Source organism: Thunnus maccoyii, chromosome 7, assembly GCF_910596095.1.
Source record: "Thunnus maccoyii chromosome 7, fThuMac1.1, whole genome shotgun sequence".
In the NCBI taxonomy this organism is placed as follows: Eukaryota; Metazoa; Chordata; class Actinopteri; order Scombriformes; family Scombridae; genus Thunnus; species Thunnus maccoyii.
Window position 1 is genome coordinate 8,214,706 of NC_056539.1, and position 26,001 is coordinate 8,240,706.

Genomic DNA, 26,001 nt, shown 5'->3' on the forward strand with positions numbered 1-26,001 from the left:
CAAAATCAGACATGGTGCACAGAGCTGCGGTTCGATTTTGATGCTAACAAAGCATGGCTGTGATAACTATTTGTAATTATTTGGGAGGCACAGTTTGCTCAAAGTGTACATTCAATAAGACCTCAACAATAGTATGGTTAAACGCCGGGTTACTCTGCACACATAAACACAGCCAGTAAGTTGTTGTCTCCTCGGCAACCTGACTTTGATCAAGGCCAGATCTCTCAGCAGCCTCCAGAGCCGCCTGTAAGCAGTGAGACAGTTCATAGGCCTGTCTTCAGCCCTACTGTTCTGAGACAACCTCCGAGACATTTTCTTTTGCTGTGTGCCAAGAAGCTGTTTGGTTTCAATCTTGATCCATAACCACACCGGACATTGTCAGATTTAGGGCTCATAATCTGCAGCGAGATCTGTTTGGGGCTTTGAATCCCTGCGGAGCTAATGGACTAACTGCCATTTCTAATCAACATAGGAATTGATTCCAAGCTTTTATGGGTAGCAACGGTCAAGATGGATGTCTGGTTTGACAGTCCAAGATATTAGTACAGTTAGCTGCATCACTTTCTAGAGACGAGGAGTAAGACTGGATGTGAAACAATGGAAACATTTTGGTTAAGTAGATGGCTGGGCTGTCATCTCTTCCCTTTTAAATTCAGTTTGATAGATGAAGATTGATGATGGAAAATCAGATTTAATACTGCAATTTAGAGGAATGCTTCCATTACTTTGCCTTTGACTCAAAATGCACGCGAGGTACAGTTTATTCTTAGAAACTTAGCAATTCAAAGAATTTGTGACACAATCACAATTAATCTGAAGTTTAAAGCAGTATTTCAAGATGATTTGGCAAGTTTTCGTAAGTAATTTTCAAACTGTTATTTTTCACCTCTTTGCATTTCAAATAAACAACAATTTCAGTTGAAGTCAATTTCGTGACAAAGCGACAGCCCCAGCCGACATGCAATCACTGCCTATGATTGAGGTTGTCTGGCTCAAGCTCTTTTCATTCACCTTCTTGTGGCTCTTGAGGACTGAAGGAGTGACAAAGGCCTTCTCACACAGGTCGCACTTATACTTCTTATGGCCGTCGTGCACCACCTGGATGTGAACATTGAGCGTGTCTTTCCTCTTGAAGGTGGCATCGCACTGGTCACACTTGAATGTCCTCTCACCTGTAGAGATAAGGATAAAGGTGCGGGAACATTTGTAAGAGCCATTTCCAGCCATCTATTGTTGTGCCTCTAAACACACAGTCATCACGCACAGCAAGAGGGGACCCAATTTCACCGGGGCGATTGTGTTGGCAGAAAACTACAAAGAGGGGTGTTTCATTGCGCCAGACAACCCCAAACAATGGTCTTTAGAACGGTCTGGTTCTGTGTTTTTTTCCTTCACTTTTTAACAGAAGTTGTCTTTTATTGTGTATCTGTTGCTGAACACATCCCAGGGGAAACAGTAAAACAAACTGCCCGACCATATGTTTCGCCTGAACGTCAAATGGTTCTGTTTTTTGTTTTTTTTACAGTGTGAAAAACATGCCCTATTTTACTAATCATTCCACTGAAAAGCACTAGAACGCCAGACAGACAGGCAGGACTCAGACAGTCTCAGCTGTTGTGAAGCCTGATGTTTTTCTTCACGCCTCTGCTCTCTGCCTCCATACAACAGCCTCTATTGTTGGAGAGTAGTTGTTTCCATTATATGGAGATCATTCAATTACCAGAGTAGTTTGGAGAGAGTGTGCGTGTGTGTTTGGCAGGGCAAGTGGTTACAAGCTTGAGCTCATTCTCCTATTACCAAGGCCGATGATGGTCAGCTCAATAAAATGGAACACCAGTGGAAGCTGAGGTCCATTGTGTTTTTAATCAAATCGAAACGTTCACTTGATGATAATTAATGTCAATGACATCCTTACATGAAGATTTAATTATTACTTGGAACAGGGCTGCAGTCTGGTATAAAACCATGCATGCGCCTACTCAGTCACTAATTTCCACACACATGCAAACACAGGATTATTCTCACAGTTCTAAACTGGCAAGAAGTCCAAAACTGACACTGACCATTTCACTGAATTTGAAAAACAACTTGATTTCAGGAGAAAACACTATGACAGCTGTGCTTCATTTTCTCACTGTGGGCCAATTATTGTGGAGCCTCTAACATTAACTCACAAAGACAGACACATTTATTCACTAGCATGTCTATTCTCTCACCTACAGTGAAACTGCACACTCGAGCCTCCCGCCCCACATACTGTCTTGATACATAATACAAGTCCTAGTATTATATAGCCTGGCTCCTGAGACAGCGGCAGGAAATGCCTTGAGCTTTGCAATCTCTTTGTATCTGTCTCAATTTGAGGGCCAGCGCTGCATCCTGCCAAGGCTCGACTGCAGCTCAACTGTCCAGGGAGAAAGTTTCTGTTGAGCCACAGCACCCAGGGACGACCAGATAGCCTGTATGCTTTCTGATGTCACCTCAGTGAGATGTTTGACAGAGTTATGATGTCTGTTGTTAATGGAAATATCCACAGGGGTGAGGTTTAGTTGAGGGCCCATGAAAATATAAGACTATCAACTAAAGAACACACCTTTACTGGTTTTAACTTAACCAGTCTAGATGATTTGATAAATGATAATGATGTTGATGATGAATGTTGAAGATCTGTTTAGCAGGTAACTTCTAAATATTCAGTATATATATATTTATATATATATATATACATATAATTTTGACATTTTGATCCTGTTATCCTGTATATGAATTCATTGTGGCCAGGCAAGAGCACATTCATACTTACTATTGTGGATGAGTAGGTGACGCTGTAGAGAGAAGGGGGTGCGGAACAGGGCTTTGCACTCCTCACACTGGAAGGGCCTTTCCTCAGAGTGGGTCTGCAGAGAGAGCCGAGCAGCATCAGCATGTTTATAATGTGTAAAGGGGGCCGTCTCCTGTCTCATTGTGAATGTTGTTGAAAATGATGTGAGGGGATCATACGCAAGGCTCCATAGCCGATTTGGTTTGTTGACTTGATGAAGACAAGCAGCTTGAGGGGCTTTAGGTTCAAAGTGCTTCTGTTTTTCTGCTCCCCCCTTTCTGTCCCCCATCTATCTGTCTGAGTGACACCTCAATCCCAAAAGTAAACATGGGGGAAGCTCAGGGGTGAAGCAAACCAGAGACCCCACAGACAACAGCCACCAACGAGACCCTGATTGATGACAGCCTCACTAATAATTCTAGCTTTAGAAGGGACTTGGACTGCCTTTTACTTAATATCTCTTCTCAGCAAACTCCTAATCAATAGTTAACTCCATAGCTTTGAATTAGTAAGATATGTGATACCACATTTCCTCACCTTTTTGTGATTTTTGTAGACGTTGCGGTGTGCAAACTCTTTCCCACACAGCTTACATTTGTACGGTTTGTCCTCGCTGTGGATGATCTTATGAGCCGTCACCTGGTCCAGACGCTTAAACGAACGACTGCAGATCTCGCAGGTATACGGTCGCTTCTCTATGCGACGAATGATCAAGAGAGATGTATTATGATAAATACTTTCAGTGGATTAAAGAAAAAAGTGAAGAACTGATGTTTTTAAGTGAACCATTTTCTCACCTGAGTGTGTGATCATGTGGCGTTTGAGCTGATTGGTAGAGATGAACTTCTTGTCACACGCGTGGCAGTCAAATATTTCGTGTACCTATCGGGCAGGAAGAGAAGAGAGAGCATTCAAGTTTTGTTCTTGCTGAACAATCACAGTTGATGCGATGGTCAACATAAGCTAAAGCATGTCCATTTTCATTACACACAGACAAAAAAGCAATTAAAGTGATGAAAAGTTTCAATCCTTTTTCTGCTTCAGAGCATAGCTCCAATAATTGCATATTCAATAGTTCCCTGGCGTACAGCTACAATAGCATATGCTAATGCAAAACAGCTCCTCTTGTCACAGCTGCTACTGCGAAAGCTTGTTCAGCTAAATGATGATAATGGCAGTTTTAAGCTGCTTTGGAGCTAACTTGCCATTATGGAAAGTTTGATTGCTCTTCTGCGAGAATAATACTTACTAGCCTAGTGTCTCTGATGGAAGCTATAAGAATGCACCGGATATTTTTTTCCCCAGAAATGTGTCATATTTATAATAACACATTTTGTTTAAGCAGGATTCGATTCTTCTGAACATCTTCATTGAATATCGCTGGGGAAAAAAAAGCCATTTATCAAAATCTAATGTAATGCTGACCTAAATCTGAAGAAGCACATTCTGCATTACAGATGACAATGAGGAGAACATTCAGGTTCAGGCAACAGTGAATGATCAAAGCATCGGTCTAACAACATTTCTGCTATCATGAGCCACATAATGGGAGAACTGGCACATAGACACATGAGAAGGTCCCATGGGAATATTACACATGCCTATTTTAAAATACCCCAGAGATTTGAAATGGGAGAATACTGACTCATAGGCTGGTGAAGTAGGTTAAATGATGCTCTGCAGAACTATGTCACTACTTCCAGGTGACTTTAAATGTTGAGCAGATTGCTAATTTCTTGATGATGAATAAGCTGATGGGGATGGATTAAAGTCTGTTGATTAATTTAGATGATCGATGTCGACAAGAGAAAATGAAATTACACCAGCTGTGTCAGGTTAATGAATAACAACAAATAAGACAAATTATTAGACACATCTTGCATAATAATCTATTTCCTAACATCATCAAAACTGCTGTCCTGACCGGAAGCAGAAAACAGCATCTGGGTAAACTGAAGGACGGCAATTTTTGATTAATCCATGATAAAGAAAAAAGTTTCAAGCACCAATCAGTCCATTGCAAATACTGGACTGAGAGCAGCTCACATACTCAATTAACATATTTCAACCTGTAACTAATTCTAACTCAAGCAGCTTCAAATTGCACAGAGCAACTTATCATCTTTGACTTTCCTTACACCATGACATCAACGTCAAAACACAGCAACAAAACAAATATTTACATGAAAACATTTTAAAATAGTTCTTTAACAGCACTGTTTAAATCTGTAATCCATCAATATGAGGAAGACTCCTGACGCCAAAGTTAAAACCTTATTGTCTGCCAACAGAGCCTCTTAAATTTCACAAGACCTGTGGGACGAGCTAGTGAAAAAGAAACCAACCCTCTGCTCTGTGTCACCCAGAATAAGTTTGTAACAACTCGATCATAAAGACACCCTCACGTGTAGAGGGAATAACCCGAACAAAGTGAACTCAGAGGCTCAGGAAGCAAGAGACAAATGTGAGATTAAGAGGTTAGACTAGGTTATAGCAACAGTGGGGTGTGACGGTTTCCACTGTGCAGAGAGAAACGGCAAAAAAAAAAAAGAGACACATCGCTGTAAAAATGGATCATGCGAAACTACATAAGCCGGCTAAATCCTCTCAGATCCAATGCAAAGTATCTGGTTGTGATCATTTGAGCTGTACAGCAGATGTTTTGGAGCCTCACCTTTCGATGTTCTTGTAGATTCAGAGAGGAGGAACATTTTCTGTTGCAAATGGTGCATGTGAGTTTCCTTCGCGCACTCCCTAGAAAACAAAAGAACAGCTGAATGAAAACATAAATTACCAAAATTAACCTATTTAACTGATAACATGATTGGACTGAACACAAAGTAGACACAACAATGTGTTATCACTTGAAAAGCTGATCACGATCACGACATTTTCTTGAGACACTGAGCAACAATTTCATGACAATCATGACACAGCAACAGAAAAATACCAAAAGTTTTACTGGACACTGAACTCTCCTTTTATTGTAGGCCCACTATCTCACATTTTGGGATCTCTGGCACCCTCCTCTTATCCCCATCTAAATCACATGACCCACATCTGTCGAGTCTGATCCACTTCCCCCTCGCCCACACACACACACACACACCCCTTGTCCTGACCACATTGGTAAAACACAAACGCCCGGATCTCAACTCCATCAGCCTCTGAGATGAACGTCTTAATCTTGGGTTGATACTTGATTCACGTGTAAGGCTGCGCAGATCCCCCCTGCCCTACATCCCATCATAAATAGCTATGAAAGACCAATTATCTGCAAGTGTGAGCCGCCCCAGAACACGCAGGTCAGCAATTATGTAGCGCAAGTAATTAGAGATGTGTCTCAACATTGCAGAGATTTGAACTGATCGAGGTCAAGTACTGTTGTTGCAGTTCCTTGAGTGCTGAGGCTGCTAATGGACAACTAACTTCATTACGTGATGTTTAGAAAATAGAAAAATGCTAGGCATGTGAATATGTGGATAACAGAGTGAGAGACAGAGACGCACAGAAAATCACAGTGAGACATACAGAAAGAAAGACAGACATGCCAACCTGTGTGAACATTTCCTTTATGCTTCTTCAGAGCGTCCTTGCTCTTGAATCTTTTGCCACAGCTCTCTGCTTTACAGATAAACCTGGCATCTCCTTTACAGGCTTCCTTATGCTGTTCAAAACTGTACAGACAGGATATGGAAGAAGAAGAAAGAGGAGCAAAGACCTTTATGGATTACAGAATAAAACAGTTTTTTTAATGGTACAACAGTGTGCCTTAGGAAACAAATACCACATGTCCATTGTACAGTGTATTGCATACAGGCTATAAATTCACGTAGGACAATGTATGTTACCTGGATTCTGAGCTGAATGTGTTGTGGCAGAGGGAGCACTGATGAGCTTTAGAGTTCCCTGATGGATCCAGTGACTCAGAACAATGCAAAACACTAAGGAAGAATTCAAAATAAAAACAAATTAGTCACAAAAAAGGAAATTAAACAAATTAGGGTGATTAGGCACCAAATAGGAAATTAAACAAATTAGGGCGATGGCTTCTCGGCATGAAGGTTAAAAGCTACGCTAAGCTACGCTAAGTCGCTGCTGACTCCAGTCTCATATTGAGGAAAATATAGTATTTGTCAAAATGTCAACTATTCCTTTATCTACTAACCTTTTCCTTAATTTTATTTTTACTTCTATTTTTTTTTTTTTGACAGGACCAGCAACTTCCTCATTCTGAATAAATGAATGCTTTTATGTTGTATTAAAAGCAAATGGACCAATACTCTTAAAAATGAACTTCTTTAACTTCACACATAATCCGAATTAAGACCTAAATGTATACTGAACTGATTAAATACATTTTCAGACTTCTTAATGACCTGCAGATGCTGTGTCATTTGAGAGAGGATGAACATTAAATAAAACTACACTTCAACTCTTTAAGTGATGAAACAGTAAACCCACTGGCGCTGCAGAGCCTGTTTGATGGGGAACTTCTTGCCACAGTTCCTGCATTTGAACTCCTTCTCCTCTGTGCTGGGCCTCTGGTGGAGACTCTGGAGGTGGGCAGCCAGGATCTCCTCGCTGGGAAAACTGCTCTCACACAGCAAGCAGGGGTGGTCCTCCTTCTTTATTACTAGTTCTGTAGAGATGTGGCACACACTCAATGAGCAGAGATCTGAGAGGGAAATGTAACTTTTATGTGTATATGATATATGCAGGCTCAGAAAGAGCTTCTTTGCTGAGGCTGTGACGCTGCTCTAATAGCATCACTGCACTCATTACCGCACTGTTTACAGTACTTTAATGAACATGTAATTTGTACTATTCATATTTTGAACAGTCTGAACCCCCACATTGTTCAAATAATGTTACTGTACATATTACCAACGATACATATGTTGTTTATAATGTACATATTCTGTTCATACTGTACATACAACCTATTCTCTAACTCTGTCCACTTCTCCTCTGTATATATACATATTTAAAACATTTACATATATAATATTTGTATATTGTAACTCTCCACTGTCCATCACTCTACATATTGTAAGATATAGCATCACTTAGGCTGTAGCACTTAGTTTCCTGCACTCATCTGTAAGTAATACTGTATTTTGCACTTCTGGTTGGATGCTAACTGCATTTCATTAGCTTTGTACCTGTACTCTGCACAATGACAATAAAGCTGAATCTAATCTAATCTAACATCAATCATCTATGATTACATTAACATGAGAAAGAAAGTAAGGCAATATGATTCCACTGTACCCATTTCAACTAGATGTTTGGCCTCTTTACTATTTTCATCTTCATCTTTGATGACCTCCTCCTCTTCTTCCTCCTCTTCTTCCTCCATGTCACTGTCAAGGTAGCCTATCAGGAGCTCTGTGTCTGTCTCTATGTCATCCACAGCCAGGTAGAAGATGTTCTCACCATCCTAAGAAACAACAACACGGTTATTGTCGAGCAATCACACAATAATAACAATCCAATAGAGCACCAGTAGATCTACACCTGATATATTTGAGAGTAATGTAATGACAAAGCTTTCTAGTCTATTGCTGAAATACAGCTATAACAGTTTATGGTAATCTGCAATGAGTAACTATTGAGGCTCTCTGAATGTTGAACTCATTATGCCAAAAAAAACATCTGTTAAGGCCTGATTGAGGCACCAGGTCAAGAGATCAAACCCTTAAGAATGTTATAATTAACTCCACTGTCCTTAAAGGTCATGCTAATAAAATCAAACCATCATTTTGTTTTAACTATGGGATTCTAAATATACATAAATAATGATTAAGAAGAGGAAAGCACTACAATAAATGTCACTGTTGATGGAACACAGAGCTTTAACACACATGGATGACCTTCAAACGACTAATCACTTTGGGCATTGGTGTATTAATGGCAGGAACTTGGCCCTAAGACCTGAAATATTCATCTTCATTCCGCTTCTATTTTTCTTCCAACATGAGAGAACACTCTTTTTTTTCTAATACAGAATTGTGAGAGGTGAGATTTCCCAGAAACAGTATGCTAGGGTTATGTTCGCTCATGTGTGAATGTGTGTTTGTATGCTTTCAAAAGACGTGTCCTTGAGAATTCTTCATTTTTTGTGGTATTCATAGGCATGGCCACTGTTGTTGACGCGTGATATGTCAATATAACTTTTAAAAATGTTCTTGAAGTCTTTTGGAAATAAAATATTGACACAGAGAATCATTTCCAATGGCTGCAACACTATGAGGAAAAACAATCATAAAACTATCCTTCAGCAAAATCCTAAGAGACACTGTTAAATGCATTACAGCCTCTCTCATTTCAAGCACTTCTCACCTGCATATATAGTCTAACTTCTGGATCTATCACAATACGTTTGCTAAACACACTGATATGAATACCGAGAACAGAAAGAAATGTTTCTCTCCAGTCTCCATGTCCACTTTACATTCAATTTACATGATTGTTCTTACTAAAATAATAGGAAAACAGACATCTGGCTAAGAGAGTTTAAGCCAAAGTGATGCATTAAATTGTTGCTTGTTTATTTTTTTTTCATTTTCACCTTTAACCAACCTTTTCATAACAAAAAGTATATATAAAATACACTATTTTCAGTCAGAATTCCATCTTAAGTTCAGTTAAAAGATTTGAAGATGTGTAACATTTTCCATTATATAGTCACCAGGTTTATGCTCTCATCATTGATCATTGTAAAGTAACACACCTGACATTTATGTCATCTGTAAATATAGACTCACATGTCATCTGGGATGTCTTACAGAACAATCACAATAAAATGCTGCTTTTCTTGACCTAAGCTACTGTAAAAAAAAAAGTGACATTTCAGATCTTTTTAAGTTTTTTAGGCTGAAAAGAGATTTTTTTTCACCTGTTGAGTTTAAATTTGAAAGAGTTTAACTAGATTCCAACTTCTTCTGTCTATGTAGGTCAAAAGATATCTCTCTAGAGGTCATTTTACAGTCATATTTTCCTGAAAGAAGAGTACTGCATATAAAATGTATCATTGTCTTACTTTTAGGTAGGTCTGAGGGATTCATTGTCCATGGAGAGGAAATATACCTGAATGGCTGCCAAGTTCTTCTGCTCTTGTGAAGGCGCCTGATGGACAAACCGCAGCCAGTTGGCATAACGTGGGTTACTCGCGTCCAGAATATACAGCACATCTCCCTTACTGCCACGGACCTGGAAAAAAAAAACAATAACTGCATGAGTTGTCAGATGTGAACAATTGATTCTTCTTCTCTTGTTTCTCTGATGTTTTGTCAAATTACATCAAAGTACAGAATTGCATATCAACACATAATCACGCGGACAGGCCTGGACCTCACAATGTGGCAGCTACAGATAGCTACATCACAGCATTTACTTCATTGGTTACCATCAATCATTTTCCTACAACATGAAATTACATCAATTTAAACCAGCCAGTATGGCTAATTAATCTGCAACATTGTTAAATGTTTTCTTTATCACAGAAAAACTGAGAACATACTTGGACAGACCCGCAAGCAGCTGTGTCCTTTTTTTTAACAGCCGTCCTATAATAAAGAATGTTTTTGTGGCAAACTGCAATATAAGCTGCAAGGAGATTATTTACTGTTCTCTGTTAATTACGACATTACATATTTAATACAGCTTTTACAAGTGCGAGCCTTGTGTTATGAGGAGAATGCTTTATACATCTCTCAACTAAACAGTGACAAGTGAATGACTACATCCAAACATTGGTTTGACTCAAAAGACAAAGTGTTAATTTATCCTGTGTGTATGGTGCTGTACAAATGAGGCAGGATGTGCGTGCATTCACCTCCCACATCAGCCTGGTGTCCGAACTTTCATCCAGCTCACTAGGCAGCTTTTTCTCACCTGCAAAGGGGCCAAACTTTTCTCCCTTTAAGACAAACAGAGGGATTACTTGTCAAACATGAAGCCATTGTAAAGCTCACTGGCAGGAAAAATGAATTCTATTAAAACACTCTACACCTCAGTGGACTGTCCAAACCATGATTTTTGTACTGTGGATAAATGTTGGATGGCTAGTGGTCACACCTACTGCTTAATGTGACATGTGAATACATCCCACAGTACTGGACATTTTTCCTTTTGAGCTTCCAGAAGTGCCAAACATCCAGGGGGCGTGTTCATAATGTGTTCTTCGTGAGGCGTTCATGTTCATCCTCAACCTGTACTACAAATTCCAATTAAAATATCCTCCTGAACGTAAATGCATCCCAACTGAACTCATTCATCCTCTGGGACATTTCACAGCTCCATATATCCCTTCTGTGTATCTGACAGCAGTGGGGAAAATGTCTGTAGTTTTGTAAAATGGCGTGAAAAGTTCAAATCTTTCAACTGAATGTAACATTAATGAATATGTGGACACTGTGTTGGTCCACGAGGCAGCTGCGCGAGCCTTCTTTGCCGACATGAATACATTGTTATGTAGTGAACGAGAGAAACAACTGTAGCTACGTGGCACTTCACGTCAGAGCAGCCTTGGGTTCAGACTGAGACTTTGACAGCGACTACAAGGAATAAGGCGAACAAAAAAACGCAACTACAACGTTGACACAACTTTACAAAGTAACATAAAACGCTTTCCGCGTGTTGCCTAAATCTTTGGCTCGGTTACAAAGTTGCCCAGTCAGAAACAACAAACCTTTTTCACTCGCCTCGCCGTGTAAAGACCGATTCCATCCTGGACCTTTGACGATTTCAGGGAAAATCTGTCTGGCACATACATACCCAACATTGTCATTACTCGGAAATACTTCCTTCAATGACTGTTTGTTGGATATCAAATATGTCAGCGGGAGTGAATAAGCATTGTCAGTTTGAATTTAGAGCAGATAGTTTCTTCGTGAAGCGGTCCAGGTTGAACTTCTGTTGCTCCTGCTGCAGGAAAGCAAAGCTGCGTCCTGATTGGTCCAAAGTTTGTAACCAGAAGCTACCTTTTCTGTCGTGCAACTCTCCAGCCTGAGTTTCATTCAAGCCGTCCTGCAGCCTGTCTGTAATGACAAACCGACACATACATATAGTATCAGCACATGTAGGAGATACAGGATCTCCAAAACTTGTCAAAGAGCCAAAACCCGTTGGATGGGATTTAACATACAGTTACTATTTAGTGTATGCAGGAAAATCCCATGCCATAAATATTGACTCAGTGTGTTAGCATAAATGGTAAAGACAGGTTAAAAGAACCACTGATGGATGCTACAGTAATATGATGATGAATAATGTAAATTATATCTCATTGACATACATCCAGTGAGGAAAAATGTTGTTCAAATGTCTTTTTGTCGTTGCTTAAATGTTGCAAAGTGTAAATAATGGATATGTCAGTGATTTTTCCTTGAAAATAACCCTGTGAAGCCTGGCAGGTCACATATTTAATCAATCCTGTCATATCTTACAATACCAACACTACACTGATACTACATGTATTTCACATAGTTGAGGAATAACACTCCACATTTTCTTGTTCGTCATTAACCTCAGAAACCTCAGCATATTGTGATGTCTGTGTGTTTTGGCCTGAATTGATCTGCGCTATGATTCAGAAACCACACTGTACCAACAAGCAACGGACTGGAGGTCCGACTGACCCTTTCAGCTTGTAACGGTCCACTCAGAAAGCCAGAAACCACAATTTACCAACAATCAAAGGCTGCAGGGAGAGATGGTTTTCTGGCCTGAAGCTGCCTGCTCAGAAAATATCTGAACCAAACCTTCTGGGCTGAATAAGCCAATCAAGACTTATATGTAAAAAAAATAAAATAAAAAAAAAAGAAGAAATCAGGGTGTGGATGGTGTATGATCATACCTTCAATTTCCTATGATGAATTTTTTCAACTTTAACTATTTTGAAAAGCTCTCTATAAATAAAATGTATTACTATTATTAGTAGAACTATTAGTAGTACAATTATTAGTTAAATGTGCTCAATTTTTATTATAAGAACTCAGAGTAAATGTTATACATGTACTTCTCAGAAAAGAGAACATTATTGGATGGAATCTTTATAACTTCAAAAAGCTGAGAGGATAGAGTTCAAACTAGATTGTTTTGAGAAGGAAGACTTGAAATTTTAAAATAAAAGTTCACAAAGTAAAGCCAGATGACAGTTTTTTTTCTTAGCTGACAAACCGAATGCTCGGCAATAGATGTGGTTTCAACTGTACTGAAAAACAAAACTTATACGCTTGTGTGAAAATGCTGAAACTATCAGACCTCACATGATCTACACCAGTGATTCTCAAAGCGGGGTCCAGGGACCCCCAGGGGTCCTTGAGAGGGTTCCAGGGGGTCCCCAGCAAAAGGGGGAATCATTTATTTTCACTATAATTCCATCCATAAGTAACACAATGACAGCATGTATGACTATTTTGGTCATGGGCTTCATACACGTTCTGTAATAAAATATCTAAAAGCAAAAATCTTATCTAATTTGTGTCAGTTTAGGGGTCCTTGACATGAAAAAGTTTGAGAACAGATGATCTACAGTGTATATATTTTATTTATCTCCACTCACCTTGATTTGTTCCACCCTGCACAGAGAGATTAGATCATCTCTAATCACTGAACACCTCTTCAGCAAACATCTTCCTTCTTTAATCAGGATCGTGTCAGTGTTGTGTTGGTTTTGTTTACAGTGTTTATAGCTTGTGTTTATGCCAGTGGCTTCCTGTTGTGTTGTAGCTCTTTGCTAAACTGCTTCATGATTGGTCCAGATGATTGCATTGGTTGACAATTACAGCAAAGACTGAATCATGATGTACATGTTTACCTCAGAGTCAATGAGCTGATGTGCTCAAGTGTCTTCGTCAGACTTTCCCAACTGCTGTTTTAAAAGGGTTTACACTTTGGGTAAACATGTCCTTCAAATGGGATGTTTTTTTTCCGCTCAGATCACTAATGTACTTGAGATGGTGTCATCAGTGGCCGGGAGTCATGTTCCAGGTGTATTTCAGAGAGCAGAGCAATAGGAGAGGGTTACAGGAAGACTTATAGGGTGACAAGCCTGATCACTGCACTGAGAGGGCCTTTGTGTGTCGCTGCCCCACCCATGTCCTCCTTCGTCCATTTCTGTCTCCCCTGACCTCTCTGTCAGTGCCTTGGCCTGTCAGGGTAGGACGATTACATGTCATGACCCCTTTTTTCCTCTGTGCCCTCTGAGGACCCTCCAACCCATTAACTTTCACTCAGCTTTCACTAAGATCCCTGGGTTATCCAGACCAGCTCTGATCTCCAACACCTGCACAAAAGACACACAGAAACACACACAGGAGTCTTCTCCTAAACCAGGGAACCCATTACAAGGGAAGATGATAATCCTGATTTGGCCTTTGTGAGATCATGGAGAGTCTGTGCAGGTCTAAACAGATAACTCGGGTTCTTTTGTGGTGTATGGGGGTTTAATCTCTTACCTCATGATTGAGACTTGGACAATCTGAACATGATCCTGTAGTTTGAGCTGGTTATCAATGCACGCTTTTCTGTGAATGTAATCTGAGAAAGTCATTCATCAATTGTGTGATGCAAAATATTTTAGAAGTTGAATAAGATCTAAAAAAAATTCCGACGAAACACACACAAACACAAATGAACACCATATCACATTAAATAGACATTAAATGCATTAAAATTATTGAGAGTCAGCAGCTATTTTATTGTAAAGTCTGACTGGTAAATATCAAAAGAATTGCTGAAAGAAGCTTCCTCACAAACTTCTTTCAGCACTTCTGACCAATATAGATGTATGAGTGAAAGAAGCTTTCCATGAATAGCCTTACAAAGCGCTGACAAACCCTACACATGGACAAACCAGCACTAGCAGACAATGATGTATTGAGGACTTAAAAATCTACAATTATGAAGATTTCTTTTATCAAACAAAGACATTTAGATGATCAGTCCCCCCAGACCAAGACTTTGAACCTGAAAGTACCCAGCTATGGAACTGAGCCACTCAGTGGCTGGACTGCCAGTTGAGTCTCTGAGGGCCAAAAACTACAGAAACCACATTTAGGACATGGTGAAGGAAAGGATTGCATTGAAATAAATACTTTCAGAGTTTCTTTTTTTCTAAGTAAATATTTTCACTGGAAGAAAACCTCAGTTTGGCAAACATACAAATGGTTCCATACAAGATTTTCCAAATGGATATGTGCATTTTTCTGAAATCTCCCAAACCTGATACTGCAGATTGAGGGGCCAGACCACCTTTTGTTTCATGTTTCACAAACCCCCGCAGTCCCTCACCACAGCTCCCTATTTCAAGGCTGTCGCTGAATAGCCCCAGCAAACCATTTCCTGAAGCTCCGAGGTCACTGGATAAATGATGTTTTCATTTGACAACCCCAGGTCGCCACTAAAGGAGGGTCTTCAGAGGGAGCCTTTTGAAATTACAGTACTGATGAAGCATGAAAAATTACAGGCACTTAGAAGTGATTTCATGAACACAAGAGAGTAGGGGGACCACCCCTATGCAGCTCGGGTGAGAGGCAGCACTGGCAGTTAGTACACAAACACACAAACACACAAGGTTTTACATGTACACACGGCTAATACATAAACACTCATAGACACCCACACACTCACACACAGAAATCTGAAGCTCAGATGTACTAGCACCACATCATCCTCATCCAGGGATCCTCAAATGTATATCATGTGTACAGTATTGTTCATATCTGTGCATGATAATAAAACTGACCTTAGACTTAAATGTACAGTAGGATTGAATGAAAGTCATATTCAGGAGGCAGTCATTGTCTTTTTTCCACTGCTCGAGTTATCCTAATGGAGATCGGCTGAGACGGGCAATGCCCAAGGGCCACTGGTCCCTCTCCACCCTTCCTGGGAATGGGCTCTTGGTCAGGATTGGTTTGGAAAAAAGCCTCCGATTTCTGCCTGGCCCTCTGCTAAATCAGAGCTATGTAGAGCTGGTTTGGACCCGAGCCTCAACAATGATCTATCCCCAGAGCCACTGAAGGGGAATCATTTTCATCACAGTCTACTCCTCTTTGCTTCCCAGCCGGGGCTCCCTCTCTGTGTGCGTGTGTGAGATTTCAAAGCGTCATAATTTCATTTCACACTGTTGACTTTGGAGATTTCTAAGACACTGGCACCAGTGTAAGGCTGAATCATTTAATTTAACCGCTCTTTAGTATAGTATAGTACCAACCCCGTTGATGGCAGGAGCCCTTCATTCAGTACTGAATTTTTTTACACACAGCAGTGTTTCAGTGCTTTTCTCTGCCACAGGAGTAACACTCAAAGCCCTCCCAGTGTGTCTGTCTGTTTGCTGTCTGTCTCTGTTTGGATTCTGTTCGAGCCTCTGCTCCCTTTTCACGATGTCTATCCAAAAGTGTCACTCAGCTCTAAGTTGAGCAGCAAGTGCATTCACGCACACATACACAAAACATGCTCACAAATGCCAACTCCTAAAGCCCTTCTTAAAGGGAGGGTGTAGTGGAGGTCCAACTTCTGCTACAAATTACAACTGCTGCATGTCTACGAAGCACATCTGTGACATTATTTTGAAACATCAGTTTCACCAAAAGCTTTTTTTCCTAGACCACGTCTGCTTAAATAAAACTGGCTTAGTGAGAGTCATTAACTTGAAGGAAAAGTTTGGCATTTTGAGAAATACACTTATTTTCTTTCTTTGCCAAGAGTTAGATGAGATGACTGATATCACTCTAATATCTGTTTGTTGACTATCAGGCTCCAGCCAGAGACAGTTAGCTTAGCTAGCTGAGCTTAAAGACTGGAAAGTGTGGAAAAAAGCTAGTTTATCTTTGTCCGAAGGTTAAAAAAATCTGCTTACCAGCACATCCAAAGCTCATTAGTCAACAAAATGTTGAAAAACCTAAGTGTAGAAATGACAAGATTAAACAAATTAGCTATATCATGTTAATTAGTGGGGTTCAGACTGCTGGTTACCAGGTGTTTTTTACTTTTGCATAGAGCCAGGCTAACAGTTTCCCCCTGCTGCATGTTTTTATGCTAAGCTAAGCTAATCTGCTCCTAGCATACAGATAGAGTGTAGCATCCCCACCTGAATCATGGTCTAACTGTTCTTCTTCTTGAGCACCTACAGCATACTGTAGCTCCATGATAACCGTGAACACACCTTGAACACACTGTAAGAGTTATGAAAGGAAACAAAAGTATACACAAGTATTACCATCTTTTCACATTCTGATGATAGGCTTACTGTACTATAGCCTTACAATATTCAACAAAACTAAAATCATGTATTAACATCTGACTGGAAATAAATCACAATTTATATTCCAGTCATGAAATATCACCTTTTTAACCCGTTAGCTTAATGACAACCTCCAATAGAGTGTTATAGGTAAGCATATTTAACTTAAAATTAAATATTTAAACATTTTTATGTCACATATGCAGCTAAAACCTTATATTGCAGTTACTGCAAAATACAAATAATGCTGCATTTCTTTATAATAATAATAACTTTATTTATACAGCACTTTTCAAAACAACTGTTACAAAGAGCTTTTACAAACAAGGATAAATAAAAGAAAGCAGGAAAACAATCAAATACAAAATCATGGTCAACATATGAAATAACATAAAACAGTTAAAAGTTATGATAGAATAATGGATAAAAGTAGCACATAAAATTAACAGATAAAATAAGTAACAGGTAGAACAATTAAGCAAAAGCCATATTGTAGAAGTAAGTTTTGAGAGACGATTTAAAAGAAGGCAATGAATTTTACCTGTACCTTTTACCTAAAAGTTCTGCAGGTAAGCTGTTCCAAAGGGCTGGATTCCTAACAGTGAAAGTCCTGTCACCCTTGGTCTTCAGCCTTGACCAGGAAATAGTTAACAGGGCCTTATCAGAAGATCTCAAGCTATGGGCTGGTGAGTCACGATTTAGAAGCACAGCCAGGTAGGTCGGTGCCATTCAGGGCCTTAAAAGTCAAGAGCAAAATTTTAAAATCAATTCTTAAATGGACGGGCAGCCAGTGAAGGGAAGCTAAAATAGGGGAGATATGATCATGCTTTCGTGCTTTGGTTAAAAGTCTGGCAACTGCATTTTGGACACCCTGAAGCTGTGCAATCATGTTTTGGCCAAGGCATGTAAACACTGCAATACAATAATCGAGATGAGAAGTGATAAAACCATGAATCACTCTTAAAGATCATTGAAATAAAAAAAATAAAAGATCTGAGTCTAGAGATATTTCTCAAGTGGAATAAACAAACTGAGCTAGCCTTTTAACATGGGACTCGAGAGTGGAGAGTTCTGGTCTAAAATAACTCCAAGGTTTTTACCAGTGGGTACCACATGCTGAGCTAGACAGCCAAGAGTGGGCAGAACTTGGCCATAAGTGTGCACAGGGCCTATAATAAGGATTTCTGTTTTGGAGGAAGAATCTGGAGAAAATTTTCTGACATCCAATCCATAACCGCAGCTAGGCAATTATGTAGGGAAGACAACTTAGCTGATTCAGATGGTTTGCAGGACAAGTACAGCTGAGTATCATCTGCATAACAACGAAAAGAAATATCATGCTCTTTGATAATGTGGCTCAAATGGAGTAAATAAAGAGAAAATAAAATTGGTCCTAGAATGGAGCCCTGCGGTACCCCATACCTAGACAATGCTTGAGAGGAGGTAAAGCCATCAACAGACACAACAAATTTTCACTGGAGGGCAGTCCCGGAGATACCAACCCATGTTCTCAACCTTTCAATAATAATGCTATGATCCACCGTGTCAAAAATAGCACTAGGATCAAGCAGAACCAGCATTGAGCATTCACCTGCATCAGCCTTCATCAAGATATCATTGATAACTCTCACAAGAGCAGTCTCTGTGCTGAGTTGCTGTGAAAAACCTGATTGAAATTCCACAAAAATATTGTTATTGATCAAGGCTTAAAACCCTTTCACAGTCTGCATTAGAAGTAATAGGTACACCAGGAGAACCAGGGTTGGCTAATCAATCAATGAGAAAAAAAGAAACTAGGCTTGTGCTGGGTTGGAGGTGATGAGCTCTGAAAAGTATTTTGCTCTTGCATTTTGCTCTTAATTAAGTTATAAGAGTGTAATAAAAATTTCATATGCTCATAGTGTACTAAAAGCTTTGATTTCTTCCACTGTCTCTCAGTCTTCCTACATTCCCTTTTCATGCCACAGATTCTGTCAGTAATCTAAGGTGATACTGTTGATGAATTGGATTTAAATAAACGCTTTAGTGGAGCAACATTATCTAAAGCAGCTGTGCACATATCATTGAAGCAGTTCACTAAGTCATTTGTGTTTGAAAGCAAATTCAAGGACTCATCAGACTCCACAAATAATGAGGAAAATCTTAGCACTAGTGTCATTAAAGATGCGTGAGCAAATTCCCCACTTATGAGGATTCCTGTTCACATAAAACACAGAGTTAAAAACAGGACATAGATGATCAGAGATAAATATGTCCCTTGAAACCTAAGATGATAAATCCAGACCCAAAGAAAAAAACTAAGTCAAATGTAAGGCTACATTCATGGGTAGGGCCTGACACATGTTGAGTCAAATTAAAAGACTCCATAATGTTTAAAACTTCAGTAGCAAAGCCGTCAGAAATATCAATGTGGATGCTAAAGTCACCAACAATCAAAACTTTGTCATGACAGAACATCTGAGGATAAAAACTCTGAAAGTTCAGACAAAATAGGGTATTGGATTTTGGAGGACAATAGATAACAACAAAGAGGACAGGGTCTATGTGCCTGAGTGTGCATGCCTGACCATCTGGGGGGCTGGACCCGGGCAGCAGCAGATGAGGCGTGGTCCGCGGCAGCAATGATTTCTAAATTCAATATGACCTTTAACTCTGAAGGCGTGAGTCTATAAGAATTTCCATAAATGAAACTCTTCATACTGTAAGTACATGGCTGTGGAGTGAAGATGGTGGTAAACAGTCTCTAGGAGCAAGATCAGCTTCTATGTTAGATGTTCGACAATGGACGGCTTGCCAGAACGCTATCCCTCTTTCCCATCTTCTGGTCTCTGAGACAAATCTTTAGTCTTCCCACAAGTCTATCTTTATCATTCAGTGTCCCTACAACTTTGGCCACTGTCCAATCATGCCGAGACAACTCATTCACCTTTTCTATAATGATGTAGCCAACTTTGAGGTTTCTTCTTTGTATATGCCAGAGTTGTCTGGTGGCAATATTAAAGAGGTATTCTCTTCTCCAACGACTCCAGCGTGGCTTTGAATGATACTGAACATGACACCACCTGTTACGAGCATACATGTCTTCTCTGATGAATTTGCCAGGAAGTCTTAAGGCTGCGATGGGTTTCATGGTTTCAGGTGATTGGGCGTTAGTGGTTCTGGGCTATTGGGATCACTCAGGTTGTCAACTGTGAGGAGACGAGTCTTCATAATAGCCATAGCCTCGTCGAAAAATGTCTGCAGAGAGGCGTCGTCCAGCCTGCCTGATGAGAGTGACAGAGTAGAACGAAGAATATTCCTCACCGTTCTGATTTGTTTCTCCCTTACATCTCCCACATGACTTGAATGGGAAGCATTCATGCTGAAGTCACACTGCTTCTCAGCCAAAAACATGGTTAGACGATTAGCATCCACTTCCTTGAGAGCTCCATTTAATACATTTTTAGCTCGAACGAAATTAGTTCCTTGTTCACATATTTGACATACTGCTCCTCTTATGGCGATGAAACAATGAAGGCCATTAATAAAGGCGTCTGTTGACATGTCATCCAACATTTCGGTGTGGATGAAAAAGTGTGAAAAAAAGACCATATTGCTTTTGTATGTTGCATCTTTGCTTGGTGAGAGCAAAACAGCCCATTCCACAATGGGTGAATGATGGTGATGGTGATCTGATCTCATTAATGTTTAGGCTTTTACCTTGATGTGGAACCTTCTCATGATAATGAGCAATTATTGTCCTGGTAATGGGATGATCCTTTGGTATAATCACTGGATGTGTCAGTGAAGTAGGGAGAGATTCATTTTTCAGTCTTCCTCCCACCTTGAGAAGTCCTCAGAATTTCTCAGTTTTTTTGGAGTGGTAGACTCTGTGGTGGGGAATATACAATTTTTTCTCCTTCCTTCCCCTGATCGTGAACTTCCTCTGCATCACCATTTTCAATGACCTCATTCATAAACTTCACATAGTTTTCCTTGTACTTCATCTTTCAGCAGCTTTCTTTTAAGATGACTGAGTCAGACAATGGCTAGTTGCTTATTGTCAGGGAGATGAGCAGAGAGCATGGAAAGAAGTTCTAGGATTATAAGCAATCTCTGCTTCCATTAACATGAAGATGACAAAATCCTGGAAGTTAGGAAACTCCTGCTTGTCTTTCATAACTTGAGTGGTTTTTCAGTTCCACCATGATGCTGGCAAGTCAGGTAGCTTTTGAACCAGTTTCTGATTTTCTTCACAGTCATTCAAAATATCAAGACCTTTAACATGAGGCATGGCTTCCTGACATGAGTGTAGGAAATCAGAAAATGTCCTGAATTCCCCAACATCCTTTGGCTGGATCTTTGGCCAGTTTTTCCAGTTTTCTCTAAATGCTTTCTGTATAACAAAGGGCTGACCGTGACTTTGGTTCAAACAGTTCTATGCATCTTTATAGGCTTCATCATAATTTTTATAAAAGATGCCATTGAGTGTCTTTTGAGCTGGATCTCCTACATATTTTCTCAAATAATACAATTTGTCAGCTGAAGAATTGTTCTTTTTTTCTGAGTGATATGAATGAAGCCTTCCATTCGATGAACTGGATCGGGTCACCATTGAATAGAGATGGTTCTGGCATCAGGAGCCTGATCTGGGTTATTCTATCTTGGACTCCTTGAGTAGATAAATCACATCTGTCCATAGAGGTGATGCTGTCACTGTGACATTAACAGGCTTCTGGATGAGAGCTGAAGACACAGGCTGCTGTAGAGACACATGCTGTTGTTTCCCAGTGTTATAATCAGCAGAATAGACACTAGCTTCCTGCATTACTTCCTGGTTATAGGTTACAAATCTAGCTCGTGCAGCTCTTATAACCTTTTCTGCCTTTAGTTTTTCCAACTCACGTTTCTGAGCTTTGAGTTCTCTCCTCTGTTGTTCTTCTAGGAACTAAATCATTTCCTTTTGTCTTTCCTCCTCCAATAACACTGCCCTTTTAGCTGCTATGATTGAGCTCACAGAGTGTTGACTGGAATTGTTACTGGAGTTTCGACTTGAAGGTGAGGCTGTGGATTCATGGATGGAGCGAGCATAATCTCTGTTAAGACGCTCACAAAGATGTTGCTTTGCTACTCCACTATGAAAATCTCCATCAGTGCTGCTATCCTTTCATAAGGATAGCAGCATTCTCAGTGGATGGAGTGAGGTGATCTCTAAATTCCACATTAATGTTAGTTACATTGATCTTTTCCTTTCTCTAGTGTGTCTATAAGAGCTGCAATCTGGCTCTCAGGAATGTCTAACTTAAGCTGTTCTCTAGCCTTACATGCCTGGGTCTTCCATTGTTCATAAAGGTGAATGAGCCCTTTCTCCTTTTTGTGAGCCTCCTCTCTCTGAAATGCAAGCACTTTCTCTGTGGGATTCCATAGGTGACCTGAGCGGCAAAGCTCCTCGTCTTCGGTGTCCTTACAGGCATCCATTTTCTGGTCTGAGTCTGTACTGTCTAGAGGTATGTTTTCCGATTCTTCCATTTTGTGAGTGGGTGCCACAACCTTAGACCATCACATCTGCAGTCATCCTTGGACAGGAATGTGGTGGGACTGATTAATTGAAGCTTTTACTGTAGCATCTCCAGCTGAATGATGGTCTAACTCTACAACTGATGGTTTACAAAGTGTTTATTTATGAGCACATACACCATACTGTAGATCCACGATAACCGTGAACACACCGTAAGAGCTACGACAGGAAACAAAAATAAAAGTATTACCACCTTTTCGCATTCTGTTGATAGGTAGATAGATAGCCTTACAATATTCAGCAAAACTGAAATCATGTACCTCTGACTGAAAATAAATCAGTTTATATTCCAATCATGAAATATCACCTTTTTAACCCTTCTTAGTGTAATGACAACCTCTAATAGACTGCTATAAGTTGGCATATTTAACTTAAAATGAAATATTTACTTATTTTTATGTCACATATGCCACTCATATATTGCAGTTATTGCAAAACACAAATAATGCTGCATTTCTTTACACTAGCAAGCAAACTCTACAGATAACTGTCCTTTTAAGACCAACAAAATTGCCTTGTATTGCACCAATATAGCAGTCTTGCTAGCCTAAACATACCAACATAAACTCTGAAAAACTATTTTTAAAAAAGCACCAGAATAAGACAAATATTAAACACCACATCAAACAAAATGATGACAAACCTTGTGTCCTTACCAGCCAGGTGTTAAACAAACAAAATAGTCTGATACCCAAATGAAAAGAATTTGGGAAAAAAGTGTTATTTCTCAGTGTGGAATCACACTATTGTGCAGTTCTGGGTGGCTTGTTCAATTGGTGCTATATCATTACACAAAAAAAAGTTGTGAAACAGTTATAATCCATAGGAAAGGAATTCAAAGGAATTCAGTATTTTGGGAAATGTGCTTATTTGCTTTCTCTCTGAAAGTTCAGGAGAGGATTGATTAGTATCAATCCTCATATTTGTGAGCTAAATATAATCGCCAGCAGGTTAGCTTAGCTTAGCACAAAGACTGTAAACAGGGGGAAATAGCTAGCCATGGCACTATCCAGGTTAAAAAAGTCCACATACCAGCTCCTCTAAAGTTCATTTATTAAAATGTTATATTTAATTTTGCCTAATCTGTACAGTAACCAAAGTCACTACACTCAACAAGGAAAGGTCCGGACTAGCACATAACCCCACATAAAACAGTAATGTGTAGTTTTTACATATCTTTCTTGTTTGGATTAGACAAATAAGATACAAAATTTTAATTAATGAGCTTTAGAGTTGCTGGAGGGTAGATTTTGTTTCCTTTGGACAGAGCCAGGCTAGCTGCTTCCCCCTGTTTTCCGTCTTTGTGCTAAGCTAAGCTAACCAGCTGCTGGCAGTAGCTTCATATTTACTGTTCAAACATGAGAGAGGTATTGATACTTTCATCTAACTCTCGTAAAGAAAGCGAATAAGTGTATTTCCCCAAGTGTCAAATCCTTTGAAGCACTTCATAACATCTCTGACCTTCTGAAACCAGACAAATCTGGTTTTCCATAATACAGGGGATTTTATATTCATACAAAATAAGTAGTGTATAAAACTCAACTTAGATGTTCTGACACTGTAATTCAACCACAGCATTTACAACTTTGGTATAATTGAGTTGTCATAAACAGCATACATTTGTTTCATTTGCTTAGGTTGGTCTTAAATGACAGCTCAGCTTAAACTTAATAGAGTGGCAAGTCAAACTAACCCAACCAGGAATCAGAGCCAGGTCTTCCGTGCGCTGCTGTGATTACTCCACCACTTACCCGAGCACTACATGTCTGTCTCCACTCCTTACCCTGCTCCATGTACACACATATATACAAAACTCATACATCAAAGCTCTGTGCTCATTACCACAAGAAAGATAAACATAGACAGCCCTGCAGATGGTTAGCTCTCGGATAGAGGTTTCTCTGTATACGTATGTTTGCATGTGTGTTTGTGAAGAGATCTCCTGAAGCATGCTGGCAAAATTGAAGTGTCGGTACTTTCTGCTTTTTCCACCCTGGACCTCTTGAGTTGACCAGAGAGCTGGAGGTTCATGGTTTTTTAAAGAAGCCAAGGACTCCACAACAGATCTTATTCACACATGTAGGATAACATTTTGAGCAGAGCTGGCCAGCTTTATTAGTGGCAGTTTACAGGGATATCCATGACACTCTCACAGCTCTCTGGAAGCTTCTCCACATTACTCTAGGGCAACGGCAGGTTAATGGAAGCCAGGTGGAGCCTTCCTGCATTTCCTCTGACCAGTGCCGCTTGATTGACAGTGAGTTGTGGCGATGTGGAGCGTAGCTACCCAGAATCAGGGTCGTGATGGAAACATGGCAATTCACGAGCAACAGCTGCTTTTCTTGGCCACAACAGAGAGAGCATTTCCATTCACCTGAGACTACTCTTAATTGGAACGTGTGAATATGTGCACTGATGTATGTCTGGCTTTTCTCTTTGCTTATTAGTGGTTAACTGTGTCTAATGGTTAAACAGTATTGCAAGTCACCCAATTCTCCCAAATTTGGAGCTTGCTTTTTTAAACTGTATGCACTTAAAAAAAACAAGGATTCTAAATGGATTCATCCTGTAGGTGAATAGAAAGGTTGCTTTAGAGATGGTGACCTGTTCAGTTTTTTGCTTCAGCTATCACAGAAAAGACGCTAAACACAATACAATTATTTATTATTATTTACATAGATTATGTTGTCAGTAACTTATATTAGTTTTGTATGCCCTAAAATCTCAGACATCTGACTTTTATCAGGACTCTTTCTCCACTCATGATACGCAAGTTTCCTGATCAATAACATCCTGCGTAGTCACATTTGAATTTCATCATTGATGAAATCAGTCAGTTTACAAAGCAACACCACCATATATAGAGTAACTGTCTTTATACAAAGCAAAGATTACAAGGAGACCATATGAAATAGATGGTGTCCCAGAGCTAAAAAATATGTTTCATGTGTGAGAGCAGTTATGAGTAGGCCTTTTTTGAGAAATTCCTGAACATAAAAACATAAAGTAATCATTCATAAGTATGCTAAGATTCACTGATTTATTACTGTGCATCTATGAGACTGTTATGATCAATGATGACGGTGCCAAAGAGGTAATATTGAGGAGCTTAGGTACCACTTGTGAGGACATCTAAGATCTTTTAAAGGAAGGAGAAAGTCATTCCAGGAAATAACTCATCCACAGAGTCTGTCGGTTTTTCTTGTCACACATCATTTCTGGGATTCAAATCACTCCGAGTATGACGTTCTGCTTATACGACCCTAATTCAGGCGTCTAAATCTATGAACACAATGCGCAGTGTGCTCTTTCATCTCGGAGCCACGATTGTGATGTTAACTGCTTGGCAAAAGAACATGACACCCAGGG

General features: G+C 39.7%; 1 protein-coding gene across 5 annotated transcripts in view; it reads right to left on the reverse strand.

Moving 5' to 3' along the window:
• Positions 1-18,550, reverse strand: part of prdm5 (PR domain containing 5) — a 36,662-nt gene extending 18,112 nt beyond the window's left edge. The window contains exons 1-16 of one of the 5 annotated variants that reach the window (XM_042416073.1): positions 17,623-18,534; positions 16,923-17,007; positions 14,287-15,910; positions 13,392-14,114; positions 11,517-11,865; positions 10,662-10,745; positions 9,914-10,036; positions 8,096-8,264; positions 7,286-7,463; positions 6,673-6,765; positions 6,377-6,498; positions 5,496-5,575; positions 3,619-3,703; positions 3,359-3,516; positions 2,804-2,897; positions 1,012-1,172 (exon numbers count right to left, since the gene is read on the reverse strand). In XM_042416073.1, coding sequence (XP_042272007.1) covers positions 1,012-1,172; positions 2,804-2,897; positions 3,359-3,516; positions 3,619-3,703; positions 5,496-5,575; positions 6,377-6,498; positions 6,673-6,765; positions 7,286-7,463; positions 8,096-8,264; positions 9,914-10,036; positions 10,662-10,745; positions 11,517-11,615 — 1,446 coding nt within the window. In that variant the 5' untranslated portion in view covers positions 11,616-11,865; positions 13,392-14,114; positions 14,287-15,910; positions 16,923-17,007; positions 17,623-18,534. Of the gene's footprint in view, positions 1-1,011; positions 1,173-2,803; positions 2,898-3,358; positions 3,517-3,618; positions 3,704-5,495; positions 5,576-6,376; positions 6,499-6,672; positions 6,766-7,285; positions 7,464-8,095; positions 8,265-9,913; positions 10,037-10,661; positions 10,746-11,516; positions 11,866-13,391; positions 14,115-14,286; positions 17,008-17,622 lie in introns of all 5 variants that reach the window. The other 4 variants (XM_042416074.1, XM_042416071.1, XM_042416072.1 and 1 more) reach the window with 4 other exon arrangements.
• Between the last annotated feature and the right edge of the window lie 7,451 nt (positions 18,551-26,001).